Here is a 17,960-nt window from a genome sequence, read left to right as displayed (position 1 = left end):
ACACCCAGCTCCTCTTATCATAGTATAGTATCATACGGATCCTACTGCACCCATTTACCTCTTCATCGATGTAAAGTGATGCTCCAGACTGTAAATGTGTCCCCTAATTCGGCTGGGCACATACATGCACACTGTGGTTCTGCAGGGTGTGTGTGTGTGTGTGTGTTTAGGTTTGTGTGTGTCTGCTTTTGTGTGTTGGCCTAGGCTTGACCTTGATTACCACGGTGACGGTGAGGCTCCTCATTAGTGCTGGACTGCAGGAAACTGTTGGGTAATGAGGAAGCAGTATTGTCCTTAGGCACACAAACGCACACACACACACACTTACACCAACGCACACTTGCGTACACACACAAGCGTGCACGCAGATGCCAATGCACCACTTTGTATTAGTGCTCGCATGCACCTGCTGACACCTGCGCTTATGCAAGATCTGATACATAAGCCTCATGCACACACACACACACACACACACACACACACACACACACACACACACACACACACACACACACACACACACACACACACACACACACATTCCTTCTGAGTACATCTCAGTCTCATGGCCCCCCACTCAGTTGTCTCGCCTCACCTTCTGTTTAGTGTTTTTTCTCTCCCACACACATTCTGCACCCCCCCCCATGCCCCCCCCCCCCCCCCCCGCCTGGTCTCTGTCTTCCTCTCTGTGTTCTGCCCACCAGGCAGACCTCGCAGACCTCGCTGCCCACCGAGCGGATTGCCGCACAGTGTCGCCCTCTGCTGGTAGCGCTCCATTGAATGTGATGATGAAGAATACACCTTTAGTTTAAACACAATGATGCGTTAATATGCTGTAGTTATCCACAGAAACCCATAGTTGTAAATAAAGAGCATATCAACATGTTCTCATCTCGCCTCAAGATGTACTCGTATTTTTATTGAAATATAAGTACGTACTTGATCAAAATCAACTTAAAACATCTGAAATTCAGCACCATTTGTTTTTTACTACACCAAAAACCTAAAAGTTTTAGTTTCAATTCCCCTTTGGAAAAAACTCTAAAGAAAGTACTGCCACACTATGTTGATTCTTTGAATGGCTTTAAATACATTTTGGCTCCGTCCAGACGTTGCTCCCATGTCTCCTGCAGGTAACACCCCGACTGTAAATGACTCGTACTACTCCACCTCAAAAGATCTCAACTCTCCCTCCTAATGGCAACTACTGTTGGTCCATTTTCAGAATTCAGACTTCTCTGGTTCATGGTTTTTAGAGATAAGATGTTCATGTTCATTAATATCGGTCCATAGGCAAAGGAAATAACATCTTGGATTTTTAAAATCTTTGTTTTGCTAAACTGACGGTGCCCAGCCTGCTTTTGCCTGTCGCCGTCTTTAATCAAAGATCCGTTTATTCAAAAGATATGAACTATAAACTTCATGTGTGCCGTACGCGGATGGAAAGCTTGACAGGCACGGCTACGAAAACTAAGGGTGGTGGGGGCTCAGCATCCGGTCAATGCCTCTATGGGTTCATGCCAGATGTGTGCACATAAATTTAAATGAATTGTAGTGTCTGTGTTATTCGCAGCATAATAATTTCTGCTTTATTGTTTTTCCCACATTTAACCATTGTAAAGCATACACTAGAAATGATACTGTAAGGGCAGATGTGCATGTGGCAAAAAACCCTGCGTACCTTTCCCCTTAAAAGATGAGCTCTAGATGTCTTTAGCTGTAAAATGCGAATGAAAGCGAGTTACTTAGAGAACGAAGTGGCCTTGGTGGACTGACGCTACGATTGATGGCCTCTAACGGCACCAATATGCTTTGAGCACCAGCTGTCTTCATCCACTCATATTTATATATATATATATTTATATATATATATATATATATATATATATATAAATATATATATAGTTCACGCGCCTTCGTCCTTGCACTTGTGGTAGTTGTCATTGTTTTGCCATAAACACGCTGCTCGCGTTCTCAGAGTCTCTTTTTCATTTTATGTAACACAGAGGAAAGATGTTTTAGGTCTTTAGAAACATAGTGATTGGACGTGCGCATCGTGGCGATATACTAAATGTCCGTTTTGATGTTTAAAAACAGCAAAATTAGTGAAATAACATAGTAAGATATTACGACATGGATTGCATTTCTAAACATGTAGGTCGTAGCTGCTGTCAGTCATCAGTCATCTTTAATATCCTTCATACAGGGTCGCGGAGGGTCTGCATGGGGCGAGGGACGGGGCACACCACCTCACCTGACAGAGCATGTCTCTGGACTGGGGGAGGAAGCCGGGGTACCTGCAGAAAACCCAAGCTGCTGGCACGGGGAGAACATGCAGAGTCCACACAGAAAGTCAAATGGATTAATGCTCCACACCCTTGGCTACCATCTTCAACATTGTTTTTTATGTTAATATGTAAATGACTCCCGATCATTTGCACACAGCGCTGCTTGTGTACACTTTATTTATCAAGCCTCGAAACCCGTTTAAAAAACGATGTGCTGAATCCAGCGATATCCAGTTTTAAGGCAAACCTTAAAATAAAATAACCACCAAGCATCCACGTGTGTGATGCTTTAAGGGAGCTGTTTTCTCTCAGCATGGTGTCAAAAAATAAGACCATTCAAAAAAGTGTTTTTTTCTCCGCCATGAGGCCGACACAAAAGCCTCTTATTGTAGTTCATCTTCACTCTATCAAAGTGGGACTATCCAAGAATGCTGTCCACATCCCAAGGTTTAATTTGTGTTATGTTGATTTATTTCTTCACCAGTAACATATGAACTCATCTTTACACATCAGAGCCCTCACAGGGGTTCCCCATTATTATATTAATATTATCCTGAAAGTCTAGATAGACAATGTTTTCCCACAGTTATTACACATTTAATCATGGGTAAGCCAGCAGAGGCCAAAAACAGGGAAGGACAAAATGTGTCTCATTCTGGAGTCCATTGAATACTGGGATGCTGCAGGATCGTAATGGTGATGTACCAATTATTGGGATTCCAGCATTATTTAAATAAAATCTCTGTGTCCTCACTAACCAAAGCCTCCTCGGCTCATCAGCGCTCTGAGCACACAGCGCGCTCATGGACTCACACAGAGCTACACTGGGTTTCATTCCTGGAATTCTTGGAATACTAGTCGGAGGCCTTGGTCGTCTTTTTCTGTTAGAAACCGTGTTTTTGCCTTTTCATCTCTGATGACGTTCCTATAGTAATGTTCCGTCTGTGCAGTTTATGTCACGTAGTATGAGATGTGTAAATGTGTGTGGAATGACAACTCTCCCTCCTCCTTATCCATCTATACAACAAGAGTGGGATTCATTCTCACACTTTTTCCCACTTTGATTGCCCCCCCCCCTGAAGGAGTGCAACCAGAGGCGTCTTCAGATGGAGAGAGAGAGCTCTTGCTATTCAGATCGGGGACGTTCTCCCTCCCACGCCACTTTCTTTCCATCGACTTCCACAGCGTTTCCACAGACTCCTTTGGAGAGGGGAGTGATGTGAAAATACAAGAACACGGTGGCACGATGACAGAGGAAAGGTTAAATAGGGATAGGTCAAGGAGAAGCCCCCCCACGCCACACCTATACTGTAGAATGATGTCAAATGCAAAGAGAAAAATCAGGCAATTAAAATATGACGTAGAGGGACGTGACCAAACAAGCGACAAAAAGCATCAATTGGACAAAAATGGAAGGATAAGATGTAAATATTTGTAACTTTTCCAACCGGAGAAAACAAAGAATCCACAGGCTCCAGGGTGATCTCTCCAGGTAACACCTAACACTCAATTCATGGCCACTAGAAGTGTTTCTTTTGCCATTTATCGGCTGTTGTAACATTATGGAAAAGACCCTGAAGAGAAGTGTTTTTCTTACCTTTCGTTTGGTCCGGTCCATTTGTTGTGGTGTGTCTCTCTTTGGAGTCTCAACCTCGTGCTGCATCCACATTGTCAAAATAAGCTTTTGGACATTTTTTGGCCATGGCATTGGGAATATTTAGGTTTACACTGAGCTACGCTCTCTGTACTACAAAACAACAACAGATAAAAACACCAACACTCTTCTCTCCAACTTTCAACCACGAGTCATGTGACACAATAACAAACGGACCACATCAAGTGAAAGTTAAAGAAAGAAATATTTAACTTCTCTGCAGCGTCCTTTCTCTTCGAGTGTCATATACAAACAATCAGTCAGTGGCAACAAACAGCACTTTGAGTGGACATTAATTGACTTTGAGGAATTGCCTCTGCAAGCTGTTTAGCAGTTGCTGGCTGCAGTGCTTTCGGGTCGGTACCAGACCAATTTCAGAAATTATTTGTTTTTTCCCCACTTGCCACTTAGACCCAGAAATGTGGGAACATAGGGTGCAGCTTGAAAAATACAACTAATACCTTTTAGCCAAAAGTACTTTGTTTGAGACTCACAAGTGCTTACAGAAAGACCCATTTTGATTGGATTATGCAATACGAGTAGTCCGAGGCTATTGGATCCAACTTTTGTGTGTCAAAACCAACTGGCCTTACAGAAACAGCTTGTTTTAATATACGTTTAACATATTTCACATAGAGTAGCATACCATGCTTCCTCAGGTAGTGTTCCTCGCTCTGCTGATGAATCTTGTGTTGTTTCAAAATCAGCTGGTGACCTCTAGAGATTGGGTGTCCACATGTGGGGTCAAAAGGGTGGAGAGCAGTGGGCGGCTCCCTGTTATAGTACGCGTTTGATTGGCTCTACTTGCTGCACTGACACTATTTGATTGGCTGTCAGGTCCAGCAGTCGGAGCGCTTGAGCAGGTAGGGGAGGGTCTTTGCTCTGCTCTGTTGCTAGGTTACAGGTACACCCGATAGATGTGGAGATATAAAGATAGAGTGCAGATAAAGATGGGGAAGGGTGTGGATCTGAGCGTGTGCGCGTGTGTGTGTGTGTGCGTGTGTGTGTGTGTGTGTGTGTGTGTGTGATTGTCCAAATCAGGGCGGGGTTAGTACACTTGGTTTTCTTGAAAATTATAAAACCAATTCAAGTTCATTATGTTTTATCTTCGTTTTGTACGTATCCACCAACATAATTTACCCACATTTAAAAAGTGTAAAGAATTGTGATTTGTGCCAGAATATTACAGTCAATTATTTAATTTTGGGGATTTCAAATATAAATGAAGCCAGATTCTTTGTTTTGTAATGTTTGAAGGCAACATAACCTAGATGACATTCTAAATGTCATCTTCCTCAAAAGGTTGAGGAGGAGAGCGATCCAGTTATGACCGGCCTGCAGATCTCAGCGCTGTGGTTGGTTAAGAATTCATTAAACTTTTCTTGTATTAATCACAGACAAGCTTCAGCTCTGAGAACAGCTGTCCTGCTACACTTAGATTGCAATCATAGAGCGGTCAGTCGCTACTAATCGGGGTCATTTATCAATCCAGAAGACCACACACACACACACATGTAAATGCACGGAAACACACACACACACACCTACACACTGATCGATGGCTGCGCTTGGCTGGTGCTCTTTACCTGTGTGCGCGTGTGTGTGTGTGTGTTTTTGTGTGAAAATGTGTGTTGCTAAATGTGTGTGTCGATCTACTGCCTTCAGCCCAGCGAGGTGAAGAGCGGCGAAGATAAGACTCGTCACACAATATATGCGTCGTCCAGTATACTGGCAACTAAACATCATCCACATCAACAAGGCTGTGAGTTGTGGTTGAAAAATCTGGAAAAAGTTGACTGCTAATTATTATTATTATTATGAAACATGTTGCAGAACTAAGAACCAGGAAGAAGTTAAATTCCAGTATTATGTAAATGTACATATATTTATTGTGGAGATCCACCCAGTCCCCATTTTACAGAAATAGATTTAGGATATAAACTAACGTGTCCTCTGCTCCAGGTCGGTTTGGAGTTTTGAGCTTTCCGTAATGGCATTTCTTTATTGTCGGGGTTGCTGTAAATGCTACACAACACCAGCCACCTTGAACCTTCCTCTGGGTTTCGGGTCAATCAGCTTCATGTTTCTCAGCCTCCGGCGCTGCCCAGCAAACTGCCATCCTCCAAAGAAAGAATCCTGAGTCACACAAAGACCAAAGCAAAGAGCACGTGTGGATGCCTCTGATGACGGAAGGCTGTCTTGTCCTGACTCCCCCGTGGTGGTCAGGCCAAGAACATTTGGCTGTCTGAAAGCTGTCAGACTGCTGAGAGAAAACAAATGAAAGAGAGAAAGCATTGCTTTATTTTAAGACTGACTTGATTATGGAGCAAATCACTCTCTAATTCATAAATGATCTGATATACTTTCCCTTGAAGTTTCCATCTGTTGATCCAAAAATCTTTCCAGCCTTGAACCTTGAAACCATTCTTCTTTCCACTGCTTTAGTTTTCTTGGCTCAAACCCTTGTTAATTCTCATCTGTCACTTTCCTTTACTTCTCCCTTCCTCGCACTCCTGATGTATGATCAGTTTGGACAGAAAACGAGGGAATGGGGTTTCTGTCCTGTTTGTAACAACACGAATTGGTGGAGAGAGAAATCTGTCTGTGTCAAATCTCACGGCTTAAACCAACATGTCCCCATATCATGAGATGTGGCCAACGACTGCTATTCTTAGGCCAGTACAGAGTACGACTAATATGGCCTGTGCTGTGTTGTCTTTTCGCTGTCATCTATTTCCAACATCTGGGCCTGTCTTCACTTTCACACATTTTGAGGGCCTCTATCACAAAGTATCATCAGAAACGGAAAAAGGCGGTTAAAAGGACAGTGGGGTATTAATGAAAAATGAGGTGAGACACGAAAAGAGAGATGGAGAATGAGGTCATCAGAGAGCACATTGTATGGCAACAAAGAGGTGAAGCCTGGGGAAAAAACTCATCAGACATCAGGATATAAATAGTTTTCTAAAACCCAGTTAAAAGGGTTTAGGTATGGTAAAAGATGGATAAAATGTATTTCAATAAGAGACATATATTATTACAGTTTAAAGCGTATAGTTTGCTTGATATGAACAGGATTCAGCACTGAACAGTCTGACTTAGGAGCAGTAAAATTGATCAATTTCTGTTTTGTTCGCGTTTAATTGGCTTGTCCTGATACTAACAGCCAATCCGTCTCCGTTCTCAGGCAGAGGGGAGGGGCTTAGGCCGTTAGGTGTGTGAGTTAACACCATCAAATGAAAGGAGACCAATAATGTTCACGACCAGTTAGCCCAAGGTGTGTGAAAATCATGTTATTAGGAAAAGTTGTTACCGCGTTAGATCTCCATGAAGTCGTGTATGGACGTGTTGTTTAGCTGAGGGATCGGATTCAGGAGACAGATATTTGCGGCCAAGAGAGGATCAGGGAAAGCTCCTTTGGACCAGAGAGATTCCCGCTGTAGACCGTCGCGTTTTTTCTTCCGGGATCCGTCTGTTGCCCTTCATCCTCCCCTCATCTTCCTCTCTGACTACTGCTGGGGTTTGTGGGTACTGACTCACGTGCACGCGCCTTTTGTTTGTTGCTTGTATGAACAAGTGAAGCGGCCATCAACATTTTAGGCCGTGTGTGTGTGTGTGCATGCGTGTGTGTGTGTGCATGCGTGTGTGTGTGCGTGTGCATGCGTGTGTGTGTGTGTGTGCGTGTGCATGCGTGTGTGTGTGTGTGTGTGTGCGTGCGTGTATGTGCGTGTGCGTGTGTGTGTGCGTGTGCGTGTGTGTGCATGCGTGCGTGTGTGCATGCGTGTGTGTGCGTGCGTGTGTGTGTGCGTGTGCATGCGTGCGTGTGTGTGTGCGTGTGCATGCGTGTGTGTGTGTGTGTGTGCGTGCGTGTATGTGCGTGTGCGTGTGTGCGCATGCGTGCATGTGTGCATGCGTGTGTGTGTGTGCGTGCGTGTGTGTGCGTGCGTGTGTGTGCATGCGTGCGTGTGTGCATGCGTGCGTGTGTGCATGCGTGTGCGTGTGTGTGCGTGCGTGTGTGTGTGCGTGCGTGTGTGTGCGTGCGTGTGTGCATGCGTGTGTGCGTGTGTGTGTGCGTGTGCGAGGAAGAGAGAGAGGGTGACAGTCATTTATCTGACATACTGTGATCAAAAATAGGTCAAAGATAAACAATTTGCAAATGAGGTTCAGAGAGCAGGAGAAGAGATGGAGGGTGACTGGGACAAGGCCACCGTGCACGTGCATCTATGCACGGGTATGTAGGTGTGTGTGAACACTCTACGTAATCATCTGAGCAGGGTGCTTCATCGCTAAGTAGTGCACGGCTTAACTCAAAAAGGCCTCTGTCTTTTACAAACACACACACACACTGACAGTATTTGTGTGCATGTGTGTGAGTGTGACTGACAGCAAGTAAGAAAAGGACACGAGAAGGTCTATGTGTGACAAGGCCTCCGTCCTTTCATGTGTTTGAAGGGTTTTGTTTGCCCCATCGGATTTATTCTCCTCCTCGTTGCACATCCCTGATTAACATAAAATTGGGTAAACGCCTCGCTATTCAGGACATTAATCAAATAATTGAATTCACTAAATGACTCTGTTAATACGTTGATTGCAGTTCTCTCCCTCTGCCCTCCACCTTTTCTCCTGCAGTGCCAAGAGGCCCACGAGGGTCTTTAGAGCTTCCCTCAATGTTTCCATCAGCTTTGCTTCATGCTGCCTTCATAAATAGCAGCTAGCTCTCCGTCTTCTGCCAGACCAATATTCATTATCCACACTCACCACGTGGCTTTGGTAGAGCTCACGAGGACACGTCACCGTGAATATTAAACTGTACCTTCTCATACGGAGCAGCATAAAGGTGTCCGGTCCACGAAAGCTCTCTCTCTCTCTCTTAATCAGATCAAACACACATTCTGACCCCAAGATCACGCACACAAACACATGCACACACTGCTTGTGGTGGACTGAGCTGAAGGGCCCAGCCGGGTGGGACTTTGATCCTCAGCACAACATCCTGTCCAACGCTGCTTTGCTGCTGCCTCTGGACTCGTACCAAGGCCTTGAGTTACTCCGTCCAGATCCTCAAATGGAGCCCGATATGCCTTCAAACACGGAGGAACCTCCTGTCGGGACTGCACACACAGTGTGTAGGATCCAGATCTAGCTCTAGGTCGGGTTTGTGTCACCATCTTAATGGCCACAAAAGTAATAATAACCCAGTTGTATATATGCTGTGTAGTGGGCCTGTGGGGTTCTGTGAGGATAAGCCAGATGGGTAAATTGGGTGGAGGTTTCAGATTCCGAGGAAAGTTGAATCATTTTGACAACATTAATAACAAAGTACGGGTTCCACAAATAAGGTTATTACCAGATGTTTAACTTAGGCAGATGTCAGAGGCCATACTATTTTGACTGAGCTTTTAAGACATCACAAAGGACTTACTAGGATGAGCTTAGGTCAAAGTTGTCATTATGGGTGTAAAAGAAGTGGGAGGGAAAAGAACATTTACAGTTTTTTTGGATTGCTAAAGCACAATTTTCAAAACAGGGCCCGTGTTTTCAAAACACTACACACAATTAGCACAACACTAAAGATCCTTTGCAAAATTAAACACACTTGTTAAAACTATACACTCCTTTTTAAAAAACACACTTTGTTACCATATGAAGCACACACGTTTCACATTACTATACTCTGTTTGCACGAGTTACACTCTACTGTGATAAACTTAAAACACTTTTAGCACTTCTACTTTCTTATGATTAGAGTAGGCTACTACATCAACAAAGTACAAATATAATGTAAATTCACCAAACACTACACAAGAACAATGTTGCTGATTGAAGATACTCATTTATTTCTCAACACGCCCAAAATGTTGACATGGAGATCCATAATACTGTAACCAAGCGTCACTTTACGTATTGTAAATGAAAAAAAAAATATTACATTAAAAAACTAGATATTGTCTCTTCGCCTAGCTGGATCTGGCCAGAGAATTTCATCAACATCGCAAGCAATGTTGTCATTAGCAAGACACCTTGGAAAGAAACGTCTTGAATGACGAATCCATCCTTGCATTGCTGCAACCTCCATCTGGTCACAGGCGTCCTCCATGGCTTGGATGAGGGGGACCTCAGCCTGGAGACGGAGATCATATACCTTCCACCGCCAAGCAGAGAAAAACTCTTCTATAGGGTTGAGGAAGGGAGAGTATGGTGGAAGGTATAGGACTGAACTGTGGATGTTGCTGAAACCAGTTCTGAACCAGAGCAGAGCGGTGGAAAGACACATTGTCCCAGACAACAATGTATTGCATACGATCGATTTGATTTAATGCAGTTATGTTGTGCAATTGGTCCAAGAATGCAAGAATGAGTGCTGTGTTGTAAGGGCCCATATGGGCATGGCGGTGGAGGACCCCATTCTGTGTAATGGCTGCACAGAGTGTTATATTACCCCCACGTTGCCCTGGGACATTGACTATAGCCCTGTGGCCAATGATGTTTCTTCCCCTCCTTCGTGTTTTTGTCAGGTTGAACCCAGCCTCATCTACATAAATGAACTCATGCTGGATCTCCTCTCCATCCATTTGTAAAACTCTCTGAAAAACAGTGTCAGGCAAAATGGTGTAGTTCAGTGTAGATCTAGTAGACATGTTACAGTAAAAGATGATGAGACAGTATGCAAGATCACACTGCTAAAGTGAATACATACCTCTGCATAATCATGCCGCGCTCGTTTCACTCTTTCGGAATTGCGCTCGAAAGGCACTCTATAAATTTGCTTCATTTGAATATGTTTTTTTTTAGGATGCGTGCCAGTGTTGATGTTGAGACCTGATGGATATCGTTGAAAATGGCGTGGTCATTGACAATGTTAGCTTGGAGCTGCTTGAGTGTTATAGCATTGTTGGCCAAAACCAGATTTACTATCTTGCTGTTCTGTGAACATAGGAGGTCTTCCCCCTTGTCGTCCCTGACCCTCAATCCTATGTAGAAAAAAAAAACAGCATACAATAGTACAATAATTTCACAAAAAAAAGGTAACAGAAGTGCTGATAGTGCATAGAATACAGTACTGTAAGCAGTTACTGAAACCGTTCAGATGTTTTTGATATGATATTTTTACAATACCTATTTTCCAGTCGAAATGTTCTTATCACACTTGCCACTGTATATCGGCTTAGATTTGGCTGTACTCGCAATCCAGCCTCCCTCAGCGTCAGGCCGTGGTTGACAACGTGGTCAACCAGTGTTGCGCGGATCTCATTTGTCAGATTCGGTCCTCTTTGAGCACATGCTTGTCTTCCTCTTCCTGGTCGTTCTTCTCGTCCTCGTCCTCGTCCTTGTCCTCGTCTTTGTCTTACTCTTTCCATTGTGCTTGAAGACCGATGAACTCACCTGCTGCTTTTTATAGTGCTTATACACCTGATTGGTGTGTCTACAATTAAGCAAACAGGTGTTTGCACACCTGATGACTGTGTTGAAGCAATTGGTTGGACGGTGTGGTCATTTGACAGTCAGTGCTTTGGTATTGCAAGGACATGACTTCATGATAGATTTTTGTGTGTAATGTATGTTAAGTGTGTTTAGTGTTTTGCAAATCACTGTGTGTAGAGTTTTGCAACAGGTGTGAGGTTGACAATGTGCTTATAGTTGTGCAAATATGGGCTGATGTTTTGCATCTTGAGTGCAGTGTTTTGCTAATAGTGTAATACTTTTAATTTTAGTGTGTAAGCGATCCCAAAAAACTGTAAAATAAATAATTCTTTAAAACTCAATAGGGCTTCGCCCGACTCAGTCGGCTCAGGCCCTAATAATCGGACTGAAAGGGTTAGTTAATGCCATATATAGGAGCATGTATTTCATCTTAATGCTGGTGGGATCTAACCATGCGGTGAAGGATCAGGACTGAGACGCAGAGTAAGAAAACAACGAAAAACCTCTTTCCTGGTAAAATCAGTTCTACAAAACAACCCAAAAAGTAGCACAGGCACATGTGGACTTTGCTCACTAGAGACGGAGAAAGAAAAAGGCCACAGGCCAATAAAAGCAAACCCTAAGAACACTGACTAGAGACATGTAACCTGACCTGGATGAGTGGGTGATTGGGGCTTGAATACAGGTGGCATTGGACAGAAGTATGTTAAAGAGTCAGTGTTTCCTATCAGAACAGAAGGTGTAGATATGATTGACACAAGTTATATTCATAGGGGTTTACTTTTGCCTACTCATTTAAGATATACAATTGGAATTCTTTATTTGCTTATTCTGGATTTGGTGTCTATGTTGATGGTTTATATATATTTATTCTTTAAATCGTTCTGATAGTATAATTACACCTTTATCGGCAGTGTTATTGTCACCATTATAATTTAATTTGGAAACTTCTGTTTATTTATTCCTTTTTGATTCTAATAAGCAGTTTTTCCATCAGCATGTTCTCTCTGATACACATTGCCTCCACTATATTTAAATGATGAGATGTTGTGGTGACCACGAGGAACAGTGAACTTATTGCTCTGGCACTTCCGATGTGTTCTTTATAATCAATGTGGATGCTGATGACATGCAGAAGGCAACTCTGTCAGATGTAAGTGTCTCATGAGGGGAGCTCAGCTAATAAGCTACGTTTTAACATGTCAAAGCTAATAAAACATCTTCATGCTCATCACCCAAAGGAGCACAATGAATTTACTGTAATATGAGAAGAGCAGCTGGTGCCCTGAACACAGCAGTCAGAGTAATGCTAAACATGTAGAAATTACAGAAGAAACTCATACAGATGAACAAACAGGTGGTTCTCTCATCTCATGCTTCCTGTTGACAACCTTTTAAACTTGATCACATTGAAATGTGTGCAGGTTTCTTAAAACAACAAACTGTTTGTGGGGAAACGAGAAATCAACCTTTGATTTATTTCCGCATCACTTCGGTAGTTAGTTTCACACAAATCACGACAATAAATAGTTTTTTGTGGAAACGGGCTGAATGCATGTAGCATGCAGCATAAGTGCAACTTATGGTCCGATAGACATTTATAGAATATTAGACCTCCACATAGACGTCATGTACTCAACCAGTTGAGCCAACCTTTAATATTGATGTCCCTTGAGGAGACATTTCCATACGTCTGATAAGTCATACCAATTGTTTTTACTGGTAGTAATCCAGGTAAAATAATAGGTTAAAAAAGGGGACAGATTACAAAGGTTAGGCTAGTTTGAAGTTTGACATTTAGTGCAAAATCGGAATCGGAATCGGATTCATCTTGAAATGAAGTTCTCCTGCAGTGGTGGGTTGGCTCTGCAGGATGTTGCTGTCACCACGCCGCCTGCAGCTATGGAATCCCTGCATAGCTTGTCAGTCAATGGGAAAATAACGAGCCCACTTCATCAGGCGTCTTAAAAATGCAATGTGAAAAATGGACGCAGAAATAGCAAAGAGAGGTTTTACCAAGCTTTCACAGTAGTTAGACTATTTTTAGGTGCAGGTTCTTTGATTAAATCAGGTACATTCACTTCAGTCCACGTGGGTCATTCTGCATTACACCCCTTCCAACAGTGGGTGGTCACCGCTGACCTTCTTTCCTGCATGTGGCCCTTGACCCCGCTTGTCATTGAACGACCCAGCGGGTGTTGTCAAACTGAGGCTGCAGGTGGGGGTCCTGGACACAGCCCCCCCTGTGATCCCTTGTCTACTGGGACATGGCTGCTCCTGCTTTGGAGGAGATGAAGACAATGCACCCCACTATGGAAATGTGTTCAGGCATTTGATGCTTGATACACTTTGGCCTTTTCAAAGCACATGTCCAGTTGTTCTGCTCCCTTGCTCTCTCTCTCTCTCTCTCTCTCTCTCTCTCTCTCTCTCTCTCTCTCGCTCTCTCTCTAACCCTCTGCACCCACTGCGCCGATCGATCCAACCAGTCCCACATGTCATCTTTTTTTCTTTGACACAGCTCTCGTCTCCCCACTGCTTGGTATTCTGGAGTGGAAATGCATGCACCATCGCAGATCCATCAGCTACAATCGGGATGCCGCGCCACGGCTCGGGGAGATGGGGGGATGAGAAGGGTGGAGGGAGAAAGAGGGAAAGGGGTGAGGAGCGAGGGAGTGTGAGGCGGGTCGGTTGCATGTCGACATCTTTCAGGTCCAAAGCCTTGTGCTGCCAGGGGAAAAAGGAGAGCGAGGAATGAGAATAGATGAGAATTTTTAATTTCTGAGCACATATGTCCAATAAGTAGTATGTTAAGGGGTCCCATGAGTTAAAACCTCCTATTTGTTGAATTCAGGCTCTGTGCAGGTACAGTGAAATAAAAACAGAATAAAGATTTGTTTCGTTGTATTCCATCTGACTGCACCACACACAGTGGGCTCCACATGTTGTCTATTCTATTCACATGAAGTCAAATGAAATGTATTTATAGGTGGTTGAGACCGCTCCACCCATGGCAACAATACATGCAGCAATACATGCAGCAATACATGCAACAATACATGCAGCAATACATGCAGCAATACATGCAGCAATACATGCAGCAATACATGCAACAATACATGCAGCAATACATGCAACAATACATGCAGCAATACATGCAGCAATACATGCAGCAATACATGCAACAATACATGCAGCAATACATGCAACAATACATGCAGCAATACATGCAGCAATACATGCAACAATACATGCAGCAATACATGCAGCAATACATGCAGCAATACATGCAGCAATACATGCAACAATACATGCAGCAATACATGCAGCAATACATGCAGCAATACATGCAGCAATACATGCAGCAATACATGCAACAATACATGCAGCAATACATGCAAGCACCAGTTAAAAAAGATATAAACGGAACAAACCTCAACAGCTACGGGAGGATGAATCTTGGATCGACAGGCAGTAGATGCTTTGCAATGGAGAAAATATATTACAATAAGTAGATAAAGTACATGATGTGAATATTAATAATAAGTCCACGGCTTTATGAGTGTTAATCCTCTTATAAAACCTTGTGTTACTGTCTTGGTCTTAAGATAAATCTTTTAAAATGTATTGTACAATGGCTTTTGCACTTGGAATGAATATTCATTCATGTTGTGGTTTAATAATAGACGTAATAAGATGACATACGAGTCCAGTCACTGTACGGCGGAGCTTTTGTGTCTCTTTTAGCAAAACTTTAGTTCACAAGCAGCTTTTCATTACACATTCCTCTGTAATGTAAACTGTAAATCAGTCAGTACTATCACTTTTCTCTATTGCACTCACTCATCATCCCTTCCTGCTCCTGTCAGAGCGCTGGCAGAAGCAGACAAGCGCTGATTGCATCGATGCCGTCTCTCTCTCTTCATTTGTCGCTCGCTTTCTTTCGTGCTCCTCCTCCAAAGCCTCTCCATCCCCTCTGTGTTCTCCCCCATGGCTTCCCTCTACAGCAGTGTGTTGCCTTGGTAATTACCAGTTGTCTTAAACAGACAGATGGAACAAGAGAGAGTGACGGGCAATTTTCCCCCCGTTTACGTGCATGCGAGTCCTTTTTGCTGTGTGTGTTGTGTATGCTCCTTAACTTCTCACCACGTCTTTCGCCGTCTCTCCCCTGCTGTCACTCTCTCCCTATGAGTTTGTGTGTGCGTGTGTGTGTGTGTGTGTGGGGGGGGGGGGGTTAGGCAATTATGGGGAATTACCTGACAGAATGTGTTAGTGCAGAATGGAAGATTCATCTCCTCTCGGCCATTTCAGATGCCAGTTGTCACTCTGGACCTGTGTCCCATGAGGGATCACTGCTGTCCCGTCTGCTTCCCCCCCCCTTCCAGTATGCTCCTATCACACAGTGGAGTAAAGAGAGTGACCATTTCAGACCACAGAGGCAACAGAATATGTGACTAGTGGATGGAGAAAAGGACCATTTGCAAATAAGGGGATGAGCAGAAGCTCATCTGTGTTTAGATGAGAGACTGAGATGTATTGAGATGGTGTCCCTAGTTCACCTGCAGGTATCCATGTCATCCAATCCAGGCTGGTGTGATCCGGGTGGAGCAAGAGGAGTTTTTCATCGAGCCGGTGGAGAGGGGCGACGGATTGGGAGAGGAGGAGCAGGAGGAAGAGGAGGGAGGAGGAGGAGGAGGAGGAGGAGGAGGAGGAGGAGGAGGAGGAGGAGGAGGAGGAGGAGGAGGAGGGAGGACACACGTCGTCTATCGCTCCTCAGCCATCAAGAAAGCTCCGGTCAGCAGCCCGGCGGCAGGCTACCACTCCACAGGTCAGTCTGTGCTTTCTTCTCTGTGGTGGGAGCGGCTTCCTGCTGCTCTTCATCCCCACCGACCTTCTGTTACCATCAACGTTCTCTGTTCTACATCCTGAAAACCACACCCAACACACCCTGAGATGAACCCACCTGCTCATATAATCAAACTATAAGTCACAGCATCAGCACCCTGCTGTCAACCAGAACACACCTGCTCAGTGCAGTGAGCCAGGAGCGACATCTGGAGAGGTAACACCGCCATCTTTTATAGAATCACACACTGCTCCTGGATGCCTCAACAATTAACAGCTGGCACTCACGTCATTGGTTCCTGCCTCCATCTTCTACTCCACAGATTAAATAAATGGAGTGAAACATTAAGTAGGGCCATTACTTTAGAGGAAGCATTATACTTAGAGTTTTACACAGCGTGTAAAACTCTGCGCTTTGAAGGAAGGACGATAAATGTATAATTAAATGGGCTTTAAAACTTGCGGCCTGAACACGATTATGCTTACAAAATGATGTTTTTATAATACCAAATTAGCTGTTTGATCAGTTTTATCTTGTATTACTGTCAAATTCAATTGGACTGTGTTGCATATTTTTCAAGGTAATCTCACATGACCATGTCATTTTTTTACACTATCGTCATCTGCTTTTAGGTCACTAGTTTTCAATAAATATATAATATTTCCTATTTTTGCAGAGTAACAATGGCCGATGAACATAACGCGTTGCAGTATTGTCTGTCTGCTTTCTAGTTGTTTGCTAGTAATTACAAAGAAATATTTGAACTTTACATAACATTTAAAAACTAAAGGCTCATGCAGGAAAAATGAGTGTTTCAGAAATAGCTGCCTGGTCTGCATGACCTGTGCAATATTAAGCATCTCAACTAATCACAAACGCAAAAATATCCTCACAGAATCTCTCCTGTTGTTGTAGAAGAAGCGTTTCTCAATCTCAAGATCTGTGTCTTCCTATTCTGAGCAGTTGACTCAAAAGTGTCTTAATATATACACATATATATATAAATGTATACGAGAGAGTTTCCATAGGAACACCCGTTGAACACAGATCGGCTCCCACTGTTACGGATACCTGGCAGCACATCCACACACACTTACAGGATGTAACCACACGCAGCTTACACAACTCCCTTGATCATACATTTACCCTCTGAATACACATTCAGGAGCTGCACACACACACACACACACACACACAACACGTCTCACTGCTCCTTGTTGTCTTTGAATCTTTCTTTCTAATGAAGAGTGGGGTGCAGATCAATAGCGTAGGATAGAGCAGGCCACACAGTGTGTGCATGCGTGGCGTGGGCAGGAGTTCTGTGGTCGTCTGGCTTTGAGTGCTGGATGTTCAAGGCCGAGCAGACAGACTCAGAGACGAGCTCCCAGTAGCATTTGATGTGGATCGCTCTCTCTTCCATTCTCTCCTCTCATCTTTGTCTTTGCTATTCGACTTCACAACATTATGTAAACACAGGTTTAGCGGAGTTACATCACGTCCTGTAACATCACAGCCAAGTGGATGCAAAGGAAGCACGTTATAGATCTTACATTCCATTCTTTCCCTGGAAAGTCATTTCACTTCAAGTCCTTCATTTTGTCTTTGAAGGACAATTACTCGCCCCCCGTAGAGATATCGGGCAAATTGATTAAGAATCAATCAATCATCTCTGGGCTCCTTGGCCAGGCGTTCCTAATCCAAAGCCCTCTGTTGAACGTTGGACTCATTTCCTGCTAAAGACCGAGAGAAGAAA

At 43.7% G+C, this 17,960-nt stretch overlaps 1 protein-coding gene across 2 annotated transcripts in view; it reads left to right on the top strand.

The window, feature by feature from the left end:
• LOC119210760 (A disintegrin and metalloproteinase with thrombospondin motifs 2-like) overlaps nucleotides 1-17,960 on the top strand; it is a 90,144-nt gene that overhangs the window by 27,684 nt on the left and 44,500 nt on the right. For both annotated transcript variants that reach the window (XM_062560814.1, XM_062560813.1), the window contains exon 3: nucleotides 15,949-16,189. In XM_062560814.1, coding sequence (XP_062416798.1) covers nucleotides 15,949-16,189 — 241 coding nt within the window. The remainder of the gene's footprint in view (nucleotides 1-15,948; nucleotides 16,190-17,960) is intronic.

Source organism: Pungitius pungitius, chromosome 2, assembly GCF_949316345.1.
Source record: "Pungitius pungitius chromosome 2, fPunPun2.1, whole genome shotgun sequence".
NCBI lineage: Eukaryota > Metazoa > Chordata > Actinopteri > Perciformes > Gasterosteidae > Pungitius > Pungitius pungitius.
Note: the sequence above shows the minus strand (reverse complement) of the source record. Positions and strands in the feature narration are given on the sequence as shown.